Source organism: Barbus barbus (genome assembly GCF_936440315.1).
Source record: "Barbus barbus genome assembly, chromosome: 44".
Taxonomy (NCBI): Eukaryota; Metazoa; Chordata; class Actinopteri; order Cypriniformes; family Cyprinidae; genus Barbus; species Barbus barbus.
In genome coordinates, this window is record NC_136722.1 from 2,195,078 (window position 1) to 2,211,038 (window position 15,961).

A 15,961-nucleotide genomic window follows, 5' to 3' on the forward strand; every position below is an offset into this window, starting at 1 on the left:
CACACTCTGGATGAAGGAGCATCACCTTCTACTCAACCTGGCCACGACAGACCTGCTTGTGCTTTCAGCAAACACACATCGATTTATCACAAGTTCACCTTCCAGTTAGGCTCATCAACCAAATCAGAAAGAGCTTTATTGCCAAGCAGGCTTGCGCATACTAGGAGTCACAAGCTTCCAGTGCACGCAACAACACAGAGACAATACAAATAAGATGAGAATAAAAATACACACATATATAAATATAAATAGACAAAAATCAAAAAAATAAATTGTGTGTACAGTTGTGCTATAGATTATAGAATAGGAATAGAATAGAGATGCAGGGATGTACTAGGATGTAGGTGGTAACAAATAAATATAAGGTTATTGCACAATGGGGGGAACATTTAACTGTTCATGAAGATTCATGGTATTCATGGTATTTGTGGCTCTGAAGCGCCGGCCAGAAAGTTAAAAAAGGGGATGGCTTGGATGTGAGGGATCCAGAGTGATTTTCTCTCACTCTGGATGTATACAGTTCTTAAAGAGTGGGCAGGGGAGCACCAATAATCCTCTTCGCAGTCCGAACCGTTGTCTGTAGTCTTCTGATGTCTGATTTAGTAGCTGAGCCAAACCAGACAGTTACTGATGTGCACAGAACAGACTCGATGACGGCTGAGTAGAACTGTTTCAGCAGCTCCCATGTGGCAGGTTCCTCAGCTGGCGAAGGAAGGACAGCCTTTGTTGGGCCTTTTTTACAGTGGAGTTGATGTGAGTGTCCCACTTCAATCCTGAGAGATGATAGATCCCAGGAACCTGAATGACTCCACTGCAGTCACGGTGCTGTTCATGATGGTGAGTGGGGGGAGAGCAGGGGGGTTTCTCCTGAAGTCCATAGTCTACGAACTTCAGGAGCCTGACAGAGGGGTCTTTAGTGGTGTACAGGGAGAAAAGCAGTGGGGAGAGAACACAGCCCTGAGGGGCACCAGTGTTGGTGGAGCGGCTGTTTGACATGAATTTCCCCAGTCTCACTAGCTGCTGCTTGTCTGTCAGAAAGATGGAGATCCACTGACAGATAGAGCTATGGGACAAACTGCAGGGGGTCCAGTGATGTCCTTCAGATAAGCCAGAACCAGTTTTTCAAACGACTTCATGAGGACAGATGTTAGAGCCACAGGTCTGTAGTCGTTAAGTCCTGTTATCCTGTTATCTATAACCCCATCAAAAACAGCCAGAAACCTTGGAGTTGCAATTGATGATCAGCTGGCTTTCTCAGACTGTGTTAGAACTGCCCGGTTCGGCAGATTGGCTTTATACAACATCAGGAAGATCAGGCCCTTTCTTCACAACTCCTTGTTCAAGCTCTTGTTCTGTCCAGGCTGGACTATTTCAATGCTCTCTTGGCATGTCTTCCAGCCAGTTCTATCAAACCTTTACAATTAATCCAGAACGCGGTAGCAAGATTAGTCTTTAACAAGCTGAAAAAATACGTCACACCTCTGTTTATCAATTTGCACTGGCTACCAATAGCTGCTCGCATAAAATTCAAGGCATTGATGTTTGCCTACAAAACCACCTCTGGCTCTGCAATTCATACTGACTTTAAATTAAATGTTCCCTCCTGATGGAATGACCTGCCCAACTCAATCAATGGGCAGCTTGCATGTTTTGGGAGGCACTATGAATGCTGAAAGGTATATAAATGTTTTAGAGCAACATATGCTCCCCTCCAGACGACGTCTATTTCAGGGGAGCGTATTTTGCAAAACCACATACTGCAGCTATTACAACAGCATGGCTTCATAGTAGAAGAGTCCGGGTGCTGAATTGGCTTGCCTGCAGTCCAGATCTCTCACCTATACAGAACATATGGTGCATCATTAAACGAAAAATACGTCAAAGACGACCATGAACTCTTCAGCAGCTGGAAACCTAGATCAGGCATGAATGGGACCAAATTCCAACACCAAAACTCCAGAAACTCATGACCTCGATACCCAGGCGTCTTCAAACTGAGGAGATGCTCCACCATGATAAACATGCCCCCGTCCCAATATTTTTAGGCCTTTTGCAGGCACCAAATTTGAAATTAGCTCATTTTGTGCATAAAATTGTAAAATTTCTCAGTTTAAAATATTTGTTATGTTATCTATGTTCTATTGTGAATAAAATATTGGCTCATGTGATTTAAAATTCTTTTAGTTTTCATTTTATTAAAATTTAAAAAACCTCCCAACATTTCCGGAATTCGGGTTGTACATGGACAACAGTTTATTTAATCATGTCTTGCAACTAGTCAAAAGGTTTTTACAATTTATTGGGATATATTAAAGTTAAACATTTAAACATTTATTTTAGCTAAATCCTCGCAACACTTTGATTCCAACAAATCACTTTTGATTCAACAAGTTCTTTTGATTTAGCTTTTTCAGAGTATTTAAGAACCATTTTCAAAGGGCCACATACAACTTTCCTTTTTCATTAGGTTAGGTACCAAATTACTTCATTACTGAATGTTAAACTTATAACTGAAGGACTATATATTTACCAATAAATTAACACCTGACAATGATGCCTAATGTGTGTCTGTCTGTGTTGATATAAACACCTAATTCAGCAATACTAACATTATTCATGAATGATATTGCTATTTCATTGACAAATTGTGTCTTATTACCGCAAACTGCATTGTTTACATAAGCACGTGAGCTATAGAAGTATAATATCATTAGCTGTTAATTTTAATCCCACATCCCAAAATATATCAGTCTACTAAACAATGGTAAACAATATAATGCATATAAATTATTTTTTTAACTTTCTGTCAATAGTGTATAAAGATAGCGTTTGCCTAATTTTGTGTGAATCAGCCTCGGAAGACTTTGAAAAGTATGTTTTGTCAAAAAAAACTCAAAGTTGAAGCAGGATGCACTATGGGAAGAAGCAGGATGCACTATGGGAAGAAGCAGGATGCACTATGGGAAGAAGCAGGATGCACTATGGGAAGAAGCAGGACAGCGGAGACAGTGTTATGTTCTGCTGGGAAACCTTGACTCCTGGTATTCACGCGGATGTTACCGCACTTGAAACACACCATCTAAAGAAAGTTGCAGATACACACCCCTTCATGGCAGTAGTGTTCCCTGATGGCAGTGGTCTTTTTCAGCGGGATTATTCACTAAGAAATTGTTCAGGAATGGTTTGAAGAACACACTGTCATAAAAATGTGCAAAATTGCACTTTTAGGAGTACAAGCACAACAGCTTGCCACTGGAGCAGTACCCTCAAAGGGACACCTTTTACCTTCTTTAGCCTTAAAGGATGCATATTACATTTACATGTAGCAGATGCTTTTATCCAAAGCGACTTACAGGACAATAGAAGCTATCAAAACAAAACCAACAAAAGAGCAATAATATGTAAGTGCTGTGATAAGTTAGCCTAATGCAGTATGCAAGGTTTTTTTTAGAAATTGAAAAGATGCTGGGATTGAGTTGGGCAGGTCATTCCACCAGGAGGGAACATTTAATGTAAAAAGTCAGTGAAAGGGATTTTGTGCCTCTTTGTGATGCACAATAATGCGCCGTTTACTTGCAGAACGCAAGCTTGTAGAGTCTGAAGTTGTGAATTTAGGTAAAGGGGTGCAGAGCCAGAGGTGGTTTTGTAGGCAAACATTAATGCCTTAAATTTCATGCGAGCAGCTATTGGTAGTTCTTTTCGGCTCGTTAAAGACTAATCTTGCAGTCATATATACAGTATATTATGTTCCCTTAAGTAGTAGGCTAATACTCTTACGGTACTATTATGAGCCCTTTAGGGGTACAAACATTTGTAGTGGTCATTTTCTGCCAGGACATACATTTTACTGACTACTATACAATGAAGGGCAAAATACAGGTAAAACACAGGACGTTACGGATCTGCTTCTGATGTCTTGGTCTAGTGGAGTCCATGTCTTGACGCATTTGAGCTGTTTTTGCATGACAAGAGGGACCAACATGATTTTACAGACAGGTTTAATGCTGTTGCTGATTAGTGTAGCTATGTATAGTGCTATGTATAATGTATAGCAAGCTGACAAAGACCAAGTTGAAGAAGTGTGTCATCTCATCTGTGATGTCGGGCCAGTGTGTATGAACAGGACAAGGGAGCAACTGGATCAACATGCCCTCAAATATGACAATGATAAGCTAAAGAAACTCTTCATGTGTATAATGCATGTCTCTCATGTCTCCACTTGACTCACTGATATTTGTTATCAAGGTCTTAACAACACCTGCACACCAAAACACAGTCAATGTCTCATAATAAATGATTTTAGGAATAGCCTTTCATTTTCTCAGAGTGTTGCACCCTCAAAACATATTTGGGCACATACACAAAATGTATCAACATATCAAACCACCAAAAAAACTAATAATTCTAGACATTTTTAACAATAATTTAACAAATAACTTTTTAAAAATGACTTTTTAGATTATAGTGTAACCAAAGTTGTGGCCCATCACATAAACAATACTTTTTCATCATTTCAGAAGTGTAACTATTATGAAACCCTTTGAAATTGTTTTAAAAATTGTTGTATTATGGTCATTTCAAATGAATGCTTCTTGTTTGATTTATTTGTTATAATATGGCATTTAGGTCTAAACTGTACTTCTTTAAAAAAAGACGTGGTATGTTTGTGGCAAGATTAAAATGAACGTTGCATACAAAAGCGTGTTATAAAAATATTTGCATGGTCTAACTGTTTTTATATCTTTTTATTTAATTCCGTGATTGACTTTTATTTTGAAACGTCAATCGCAGCTCCAGTCATTTCCGGGTTGTCGGTTCTCGTGGACGCGTGATGATGGAGTGGTGAGACGCAGGAAAGGTGAGGCTTCTTCTCACAGCTGTGTCTCAGTGTTGATTATTTTCTCGTTCATCTGCATGAATAACAGATAATGCACCTTTTACTGTGTGTTGACATGTAACTACATCGAAATGCATCTAAAGGAGATGTGTTCAGCCTCCAGCTTTGATTTTGTTATACATAATATAATAATTACAGATAGATATCGATTATTTAGAGTATTTCCATCTCTTTGAACATGAACCATGCTAATACCACATGATAATGATAGTTATTTAATGCCATAGTGTTTTACCTTCTATTCCATCGCTGTACCAGAGTACAAACCTAGTACTTATGATAAAGATACAAGAATGTGTATTTTCTCTAGATTGAGTAAGCCATGGATCTGAAGTCATACAGTGATCTGGAGGAGGCGGGTGTGTTTGCATCAGCTGGAGCACAGGAGTCTGATTCAGGAGAAGATCTGCACCCATCAGGAGCTTCCTGTGAGCCGGGTCAGAATGCATGAGTTTACATTATAGCTTATGCTAATTGCATTCATGCATTGTTATATATTAACCTGAACATTTAGATTCTGTACCACCTTGTTGTGAAAAGTGCAAACTGACCTTGACTCTGATTTCAGTTGGATAACCAATAGTAATAACTGCATTCCTCTTTTATTTACTTTACTACACTGCAACTTCACAGCTACAATATGTGACCCTGCATTGTTAATCCTTTTGATTTAAAATAAATCACAAAAATCTTTCATTGGAGAATAAGAATTTAAAATGGGGGAAATATCATTATGAAGTAAATGTTTTTCTCTGATACACATTGGACACAATTAACTGCACCCTTTTATTCAATACTTTCTGAAACCTCTATTTGTCAGTTTAACAGCTCTACATTTTCTCCTATAATACCTGATGAGGTTAGAGAACACCTGACAAGAGATCAGAGACCATTCCTTCATCCAGAATCACTCCAGATCCTTCAGATTCACAGCTTCTTCTCTTCAGTTCACCTCACTCATTTTATACATGTGTTTGGATTATTGTCCGGTTGGAAGATCCAAACATGGCCCATTATAAGATTTCTAACAGAATCAGTCACTTATTGATTTTTTATCTGTTGGTATTTGATAGAATCCATGATGCCATGTGTCTGAACAAGATGTCCAGGACCTCCAGCAGAAATATAGGCCCACAACATCAACAATACAGCAGTATATTTCATTGTACACATGGGGTACTTTTTATCCCTGTGTTCACCAAACCCATCTTGAGTGTTTGCTGCTAAAAAGCTCATGTTTTAGGGATGGGTATCGTTAAGGTTTTAACGGTATTACTCTTACCGATACTGCTTATCGATCCGGTACTTTAACGGTATTCTTATCGGTACTTTTTGTTTTACTTTGTTTCTTTGTTCATATTCTTACTGTATCTTATCTTATGTATATAAAACTCTAAAAATGCCTGCGCTTCATCAATTTGTAAATGCACCAGTGTGCAGGTATTTTTAGTGTTTTATATACATAAGATAAGATACTGTAACAACATTTTCCATGAAGGTCTACTAATATTAATGTTCAGGTAAGTAATAGTTACAAAAGTAATCAAATGTAAATGAGCACTGCATAGTTTTCACTGTATGTACGCGCGCACACACATTTCAGCCTGGGGAACAGCAGATTGTACTTTCAACGTTTTACTATCAAATATGTCCTGCAATGTAGCAACAGTAAAGACGGCATTTTATAACAATCACTGATTGAGCTGATTCAGATGTTAAGTTTTGGTTCGGAGGAACGAATCCGCGCTGCTATGAAGGGAAGGGAGTTGTGCTAGAAGAAATGTGGCTATAATCCTTTATTTTTTTTTGATTTTGGCTACCAAGGAATCCTTGGTAGCCAAAATCGAAAAAAAATAAAAAATACTTAGCTTAATATAACAGCCACAGGCCTAAACTGTGAGCAGATGTTTGAATAGTTGGTTCTCTCTTCTATCATAATTAAACAGGACTTTCATGTTGCGTGTGCTGAAGCTCCGCGTGAGCGCGATCTGGCTTCTGAATTGCGCATAGCAAAAATGCATCATAGACAAATGTTTGAATATTATTGCACATAAAAACAGCTGGCGACATATATATATATATATATATATATATATATAGAGCGAGAGAGAGAGAGCAACAATAAATGTATGTGTGTTTTCTTAACTTCTCCAATACTGACAGAAGTACCGATAACATCAGAGCTTATCGATACTCCGGTCTTTCATAATTTAGCCCCGAGACCGATTTAATACCGAGTTTCAGTACCCATCCCTATGTTTTAGTTTCATCTGACCATAGAAGCCAGTCCCATTTGAAGTTCCAGTCGTGTCTGATAACTGAATATGCTGGAGATTGTTTTTGGATGAGCTAGTAGAATTTTTCTTGAAACCCTCCCGAACAACATGTGCTGATGTAGAGGATGTTTGACCATTTCCTGGGTTTTCTGACCCACCAGACTCAACTATTTTCTGCAATTCTCCAGCTGTGGGGTCCTTGGAGAGTCTTTAGCCACTCAAACTCTCCTCCTCACGGTGCATTAGGACGATATAGACACACGTCCTCTTCCAGGCAGTTTCGTAACCTTTTCTGTTGATTGGAAATTCTTAATTATTGCCCTGATGGTGGAAATGGGAATTTTCACTGCTCTTGCTCTTTTCTTAAAGCCACTTCACTAATTTGTGAAGCTCAATTATCTTTTGCTGCACATCAGAAATATATTCTTTGGTTTTTCTCATTGTGATGGATGATTAAGGGAATTTGGGCTTTGTTTTCCCTCCTATTTGTATTTCTGTGAAACAGTAAGCCATGGCTGGATAATATCATGTTCATAATCACCCTGGAGTGCTCAAAATTGTGAATATGAATGGGAATATACTTCAGAGATATTTTACTCATAAGAATTTCTAGGGGTGCCAATAATTGTGTCCAACGTGTATTTGAGAAAAACATTTACTTCATAATGATATTTCCCCCCATTTTAAATTATTATTATCCAATGAAATTTTTTTTTTTTTTTTTTTTTTAAATAAAGGATCAAAAGGATTAACAATGCAGATTAATTTTCACAGCCGCCTTTGATCATATTTACCAAGGGTGCCGATATTTTTGGCCATGAGTGTGTGTCATCAGAAACCTTCTTATTGTTTAGCTGCCAAATATACTAAATATACTGTCTCTCAACAAATATACATATATTTGTTGAGAGAGACAACTAAACATTGTTTTCCTTTCAAACGTCTCCACAGATGACCACGCAAAGAGTCTTTCTGCCATAGCAAAGCCTTTCCAGTGCTCTCAGTGTGGGAAGGGTTTTTCCCGTATACAGCATCTGTCCGAACACGTCCGGATTCACACAGGAGAGAGGCCTTTTGAGTGCTTGGTGTGTGGAAAGACTTTCACCCGGGAAAGAGACCTCAAGACCCATCAGATCGTCCATACGGATGCGAAAGCCTTTCACTGCACCATCTGTGTTAAAAACTTCGCCCTGTTATCCTCCTTGAGAAGACATCTGCGTGCATTTCATCAAGGTACAATATGTTGCTATGCAGTGAATAGGACAATAAGACATTATAGTGGGTTACAACGGTCATGGAGTATTTTTAGGCCCAAAATGAAGTGGACTGTCCTCTACTGTGGTATATTTAACTCTGTGGTATATTTAACTCTGTAAAACCTAATTAAGGTTAAACTGTAGAAACACCTGAAACTTCTGAAGGAGTGTATAGTCTCATCCAATCAAATTTTATAAAGATTTATTACAATTTATATCCAGTTACATTACAATTACATTATCAAAATACAAACACAGAAATCAGTGCTTAAAGAATAGTTCATATAAAAATTAAAATTTGCTAAAAATATATTTTAGATGAATTTGATTCTTTATCGGAATATATTTGTTGAGAGAGAAATGTAGCATTGCATCAGTGTCTCTGCAGTGAATGGGTGCCGTCAGAATGAGAGTCCAAACAGCTGATAAAAACATCACAATAATCTGTATAATATATATAATCCGGTACGTACTATAAATGGTTAATAATACATAAAACACAAGTCCATCAGTTAACGTCTTGTGAAGCAAAAAGCACGTTTGTAATGAATCCGTCTTTAAGACATTTTTAACTTCAAACTTGGTTTTTGCTAAAATATGAGTCCACAATCCATAATATTGCTTTCTCCAGTGAAATCTCATCTGAATCAGGAGAAAAATATGAACTGATCATTTTTTTTTCACTGGTGGAAGCAATATTATAGATTATGGACTTGTATTTTGGGATGGTTTAAAGTTAAAAACATTTTAATGATGGATTTGTTTCTTACAAACATGCATCTTTTTGCTAAACAAGACATTAACTGATGGACTGGAGTGGTGTGGATTATTGTGATGTTGTTATCAGCTGCTTGGACTCTCATTCTGACGGCACCCATTCACTGCAGAGCATCCATTGCTGAGACACTGATGCAGAGACACATTTCTACAAACCTGATCTAAGACACAAACTGAAACTAAGGGGTCTCTCTTTTTGCAGATCAAGATGTTAGTACAGAGGGTAAGTGCTTAATTTGTGTCGAATGTGGGAAAAATTTTGCATATCAGCTGGAGGAAGATGAGCTAACACACACAGGAGAGATTTCCCACCGCTGCCCCGACTGCGTCAACAGCGTCGCACATCTATCCAGTCTCACATCTCCAGAAAACACCTTCTCTGAATCTGAGGACGCAAACCATTTGGACGCTGATGGCAGTGAGAGGCCTTGCAGTTCTGTGGCCTCTGAAGATCTGCACAAGCACTTACACACCAACACGCTTAAGGACAATAGTGAATCTCATTCTCTGGAACTTATAGATAATACCGAGAGTGATGAGCCTAATGAAAACATTCCCCGAAGTCAAGAGGAGGAAGCTGAGAGAGCTCTATCTCCTTCATCTGAGCTCTCTCACGACTCGACACATTCTGCTGTAAAGGGTGAGTCTAATAATTACAAAACCTTACCATTGCACTCATAGTTTCTACCAGAATACCATATCCCAGAAATCTCAACAGAGGTACAAACTCACACTTTACATACCATATTGTGTAATTTACTCCTCCCAGGCACTGAAACACTGAATCCTCTTCCAGAGGAGGAGTTTGCAGCTCACCAGCAAGCGTGTGAGGAAAACAAGCCGCATCAGTGCAATCACTGTGGAAAGAGATTTCATAAGCAAGCGAAGCTTCGGATCCATCTGCGCGTTCACACCGGAGAGAAGCCGTACCAGTGCTCCCAGTGCGGGAAATACTTCAGCCAAGCAGTAAACCTCAGAAAACACCACCGTACTCATCATACAGAGGAGAGACCATACCACTGCACACTCTGCGACCGGAGGTTTTCTCTCTCCTTCTCGCTGATAAAACATCAACGTGTCGCTCATCCAGGTGAGATCAGCAAATTTAAAGCCGAGGAGAAATTGCAGAACCTCCGAAATATAGATGTTCGCTAAATTGGACCCCTTTGAGGTTATTTTGTTGCGCCATGTATTATTCAGAAGTTACCAAAATCAGGGTTTTTCAGACCTTCTGATGCCTCGGGACCCCCAAGTTTACAATATTTATATTAAGTTGTCATATATAAAACAACATTTTAGCGCATAACTAGAAAACTGTATATTTATTATAAAAATGCTCATAGCATTTTAATATTTCATTAATTTACTTTAAGGTCAATAAAGCACGCTTTTAAAATTAGGCTACCTCATATATTTAGGATTTCTAAGCCTGTGAATCTTTAAAGAAAAACAACAGTTCACTCAAAATAAATATCTTGATTTTTAAGTTGTTTTAACTTAATGCTTATTTTGTCTTATTTATAATCAGGCCTTGAGGCCTCCTTGAAGCTTGCTGAGAACCTGCTGCTCAGTTTGAAAACCATTTTGTTTAAATCACCAACAGCATTGCTACAAATTGTTTGTTTTGATGTTATCAATTTCATATATCATTGAAAATACTCATCATTTCTTTTAACAGAACATTTGAGTGTTGCTGAAAGAAATCGCTTTACCTGTCCATACTGTGGAAAAATATTCGGACGACGTCAAGATATGGAGCAACATAAGCGCATTCACACTGGAGAGAGACCGTTCCGCTGCACCGTGTGCAACAAAAGCTTCAGGCAGCGCTCGGTGTTGATCGTGCATCGGAAAATTCACACTGGAGAAAAGCCTTTCGAATGTTTCATATGCTTCAGACGGTTTTATGGTTCAGGAGATCTGAAGACACACATGGGCACTCATACTGGCGTGAGACCTCACAGTTGTCCTTTGTGCTCCAAAAGCTTCCCTCGGCCCAGCAGCCTGCAAGCACACATGCAATCCCATCTGAACAAGCTGCAGGAAGGAGATGCTGTGACTGCTGGAGCTGATATGGAGCTTATTCCTGAAGAACTAGACATGGAAGGAGTCTGTGGTGTTTCTGCTTCATCGCAGCTATCAGCAGGGTTTTCTGAAGACAGTATGATCTTTAGTTGTTTATTTAGGATTTGGTTATTTATGTCTATAATAAGCATGTGTGTAATAAAACTATGTAATATTGTTTTAATGTTTTCAGAAATGAGCACAGGGGAGCATCTATCAGAGACTGAGACGAGATTCAGTCCATCAGTGAATCAAGACCATGATGCTGATCAGAGTTCCAGCTCAGAGCTGACAGATCATCAGAAGCCGTACCATTGTGTCATATGCAGTAAAACCTTCTCTCTCGCAATTTCCCTGAAAAGACATCAACTTATATTTCATCCAGGTAGGATAGAACTGCATGCATTAATTGCAAAATTAGTATTTATTTTCTTAAATGAAGATATTCAGTTGCATTTTTACATCTTAAAGAGTTCACCCTTTATTCCAAACCTGTACAAATTCAGTTCATCTGCTGAATACAAACAAAGATATTTTGAAGAATGGTAAGAATTCTTACCATTTTATGTTGGGATGGTAACAGGGTGTATTGATATTTCTACAAATATACAGTCATAAGGGGTTGACATTTGAATTATTTGATGATAAATAGGTAAACAAACTTGTCTTTGGAACTAAAAGTGTTTATTAGAAACCAAATGTAATGCTCTTTTCAATAATCATTTGTTTACTATACAAAATCCTGGTAACAGGGTTGACTTTTTAATAATTGATGAATAATAAGATGCTTGTCTTTGGAGAGTTCAGTTCCTGAAAACATTAGTATTTTTACAGAACTGTCGTGTAAAGCATAGCATGGTAACAGGGGTGAGGTGCTGATGGTAATAGGACTGACATCAATTTCTTAGTTTTGACGCTACAAATGTTTATTAAAAAGATAATTTAATGCTGATATTTCGATCAATATTCACTTTATTGAAAAGTGATTTTTTTACTATAAAAACAATCCTCGTAACAGGGTTGGCTTTTTAAGAATATTTGTCTTTAGAGAATTCACTCAGAGGATGCCAACGCTCAGACAACATACAGAATTAACACATTTTGCCATAAGTTAAATATATTATGTTTCTGCAATATATAAATATATTGTGGAAACTTAATTTCCTGTAGAGCTGCTTTGCAATAAAAAGTGCTATACAGATAAACAGTATTGTAACCGGAGTGAGTGATGATATTGATAGGATTGATAGCCATTTCTTAGCCTTGGCACTAAAAGGGTTTAATAGAGCATTTAATGCTAATATTCCACTTTTCAGTAATTTTACTATACAAAATTATTGAAGAAATTTGTCCTTGTAAAGTTCACTTCCTGAAAGGATTAAGAAGTGTTTTCTGTAACAGGGGTGAGTGATGATGGTAACAGGGTTGATGCATAACCTGGTGTTTCAATCACGTTCTCAATTTAACTTTTATTTGGTAATGGTTTTGTTAATATGGATTCTTCTCTGTAATTTTAACAGATCAGCATGTTGACAAAGAGGGGAAGTGCTTCCCCTGCTCTTATTGCGGAAGGAAGTTTGGTCGACGCCAAGGCTTGTTACAGCATGAGCGAATTCACACAGGAGAAAGGCCCTTCAACTGTCCCACCTGTAACAAAAGCTTTCGCCAGAGATCGGCTCTGGCTGTGCATATTAAAACACACACAGGAGAGAGGTCTTTCCTGTGCTTTGTGTGCAATAAGAGATTTTATACCCCAGGAGACTTGAAGAAACATCTGGAAATTCACACAGGAGTGAGGCCACACAACTGCTCTGTGTGCTTCAAGGGGTTTGGGCGTCCCAGTTTCCTCCGAGCTCACATGCGAATTCATGAAAGTACGTTTGAAATTACAAAATATATTTAAAATATATTTCTTGTGTTTTTAATGATTAATGATTTTTTTTTTCTCTTTTTGATTTCCAGAAGCTTCAACAAAGCAGCAAAGTGCAATGGAGAAACCAACAAGTGCTCCAGAAGTGGACATGCAGGAGAAGCCATTTGAATGCACTCATTGTGGGAAGAGATTCAGTCAGCATTGTATGGTAAAAATTCACCAGCGGATTCACACAGGAGAGAGACCTTACAAGTGCTCTCAGTGTGGCCTGAGCTTTCGCTGGAGGAGAAACCTGAAAGCCCACCAGAGCGGCCACCTGGGCGAAAACCCTCTCCAGTGTTCAATATGTGATGAAACATTCGTCTCTGAAGCAAGTCTGAAAAAACATCAAGATGAGTTTCATTCTGGTAAGAAATTCTGAGATGGTTAGGTATATGAAGCGTGCATGCCATGAAAAAGCATTGTTTACACATTTTAATGCTGAAATAAAGCATAAATTCTATAAATATTTTTCAGATTTGGGGCTTTGCAAGTGTTCATTTTGGACCCTTTGCAAACGATTATATAAACTAATCTCAATCAAAGGATATAATGCATCACACGCTAATTTTTTTGAGCAAATGTGTTATCAGTGCTGGCATTTGTTTAATTTTAAAAATATAATTTTATTTAATCATTAAATTAATCATATATTGAATTTATTAATATTTATTCATTTCAGGGGTCTCTCATACATGCAGTTTGTGTTCGAAGACATTTACTCAAGCAGCTGGCCTCAGAAAACACGTTCGATATGTTCACGAAGGCGAGCGACCGCACAAATGCTCCGAGTGCGGGAGAGGATTCGTCAAACTCTCCGATCTCACGCGTCACCAGCGCCGCCATCATTACGACCGGGGCGACCAACTCTTTCAGTGCTCGCAGTGTGAGCGAAGCTTCGGTCATCCCAGCAGTCTGGTTCTGCACCGACGGACACACACCGAAGAAAACCACGAGTGCCCTCAGTGCGAGAAGATTTTCAGTCAGGCGGGACACCTGAAGGTCCACCTGCGCACTCACACCAAAGAGAACAAACCGAAATTAGAGTGTCCTGAATGTGGGAAGTGTTTTGGCCAAGCTAAAGATTTGGTGGTTCATCAGAGGGTTCACACCGGAGAAAAGCCGTACCAGTGCCCACAGTGCAAGAAGAGCTATCGACAGTTTGCGCATTTGTCCGTACATCTGCGAAGTCACACGGGGGAGAAACCTTACCAGTGCCCCAAATGTCTTAAATTCTTCGCTCATTCATCATCCATGAAAAAACACCTTCGTGTAATGCATGCAGGTACCGTACGGGATAGTTAATCCAGAAATTAAAATTCTGTCTGTACGACTTTCTGTTTTCCGTCTAATTTAAACTGAATGTTTTACAGAGGGGAAAGATGTACGCGTACCAAAGGAAGTTGTGAAGGTCTCTGTTGGCGTCGGCCCATCGAACACAACTGTAGAAGTTAAGCAAGAACCAGAGTCTGGTGATGAATACGGTAAGTATCACTGAGGTCATTTTAAACATCAAAATACGCATTTCTTTTTGAAGATTTGATAACTTTTCTCACATCTTGAATAGGTGAGGGAGAATGTAGCTTCCAGCTTCTTCAAAACCAAAGAAATATGTCATCGTAAAGCTGGCACAAACTTATGGGTATTGCAAGGAACGCCAGCCTTTTCAGCATTGATGTTTTCATATGAACATCCTATTGTTGTATTTGTTGGGTGCAAGAATAGTCCTCTTTTCTTTGACTATAAACAGGACTGACGCTACTCTGCATGATCAAACACCGATAAAGTTTTTCTTTGTGCTTTGGAACTAAACGCTACATCATGCACTCACGAATATCCACTTTTCAAAAATCATGTGTACAATACAAAATCCTGGTAACAGGGTTGACTTTTTAATAATGATGAAGAATATTTGTCTTTGGAGAGTTCACTTCCTGAAAGGATGAAGTATGGTAACAGGGTTGAAGCTTAATTTAGTGACTTTTTTTGTATTCAACTTGTATGTTACAATTTGCAAAATATGAAAAATAAATAAATTGCATGTGGAAATCTACCTTCTCAGACAATAACACACAAGGAACGTCTAATTATTGCTTCTTGCAATATAACTACACTGGTATGTTTTTGCAGAATGTCAAGTGAAATCTTTGCTATGATGGATGATGTAAAGGCTGTTACAGTCTCTTCAGCTCCTTCCAGTCCATTATCATCTGGCTTTTAAAGATGAAAAATGAATGTGGCTGGAAACTAGGGTTTCTCACCAACAGTCTGCCCAACTTCAGAGCGCATAGAAGAACCTGCAGCCTCAACTAGATTACTGATGACAAAAAACACTTTTAAGTAGAATTGCATTCTACACTTACTCCAGAAGCTGGTCTCAGGACTGTGAGGTTTAGTTGAGCAGGGAACCACATAAAATCTTCCTTTTTAAGGAAAACGATCGCTAATAGTGCTCCTGATCAGAACTATCCAATCTGAAGTACTTTCTGGAGGCCTCAAACATGACCTACATATTTTTTAGACTTTGTGTTATACACAAACTTTTGCCAGATAGAAGATCTTAAATTCATACTGGAGAGAAGCGTTGATATTTGGCACCTACCTTTAACAAACTTCATTAGAGAAATGTCCATCCCTCAGACTGGCTAAATCTTGCAAATAGGACACTGATATAGTAGAGGATGCTTTGATTCTGCTCCTGGAGGTCCATTGTCTTGCAGACTTCAGTTCCAAACCTGATTAAACTCACCTGCCTGTAATTTTCAAGTAATCCTGAAGA

General features: G+C 38.5%; 1 protein-coding gene across 4 annotated transcripts; it reads left to right on the forward strand.

The window, feature by feature from the left end:
- Positions 1 to 4,795: 4,795 nt before the first annotated feature.
- LOC306863378 (uncharacterized protein) lies at positions 4,796 to 15,256 on the forward strand. Of its 4 annotated transcripts, none has more exons than XM_079406680.1 (12): positions 4,796 to 4,858; positions 5,208 to 5,334; positions 8,125 to 8,406; positions 9,409 to 9,846; positions 9,976 to 10,296; positions 10,885 to 11,367; positions 11,464 to 11,655; positions 12,791 to 13,144; positions 13,233 to 13,550; positions 13,865 to 14,467; positions 14,556 to 14,666; positions 14,750 to 15,256. In XM_079406680.1, exons 2-12 carry the CDS (start codon positions 5,220 to 5,222, stop codon positions 14,803 to 14,805), a joined length of 3,273 nt encoding a protein of 1,090 aa, XP_079262806.1. In that variant the 5' UTR covers positions 4,796 to 4,858; positions 5,208 to 5,219; the 3' UTR covers positions 14,806 to 15,256. The 4 variants fall into 4 exon arrangements, with proteins under 4 accessions (XP_079262806.1, XP_079262808.1, XP_079262807.1 ...); XM_079406682.1 differs by having other exon boundaries at positions 4,823 to 4,879; XM_079406681.1 differs by having other exon boundaries at positions 4,829 to 4,985.
- The last annotated feature ends 705 nt before the right edge of the window (positions 15,257 to 15,961 follow it).

Excerpts from the sequence above, each read along its gene's own strand:
- LOC306863378 (XM_079406680.1), top strand. The coding sequence starts at position 5,220 with ATGGATCTGAAGTCATACAGTGATCTGGAGGAGGCGGGTGTGTTTGCA. Across the intron at positions 10,297-10,884 it reads TCAACGTGTCGCTCATCCAG|AACATTTGAGTGTTGCTGAA; the intron begins GTGAGATCAGCA and ends TTCTTTTAACAG. Across the intron at positions 14,667-14,749 it reads AGAGTCTGGTGATGAATACG|GTGAGGGAGAATGTAGCTTC; the intron begins GTAAGTATCACT and ends CATCTTGAATAG.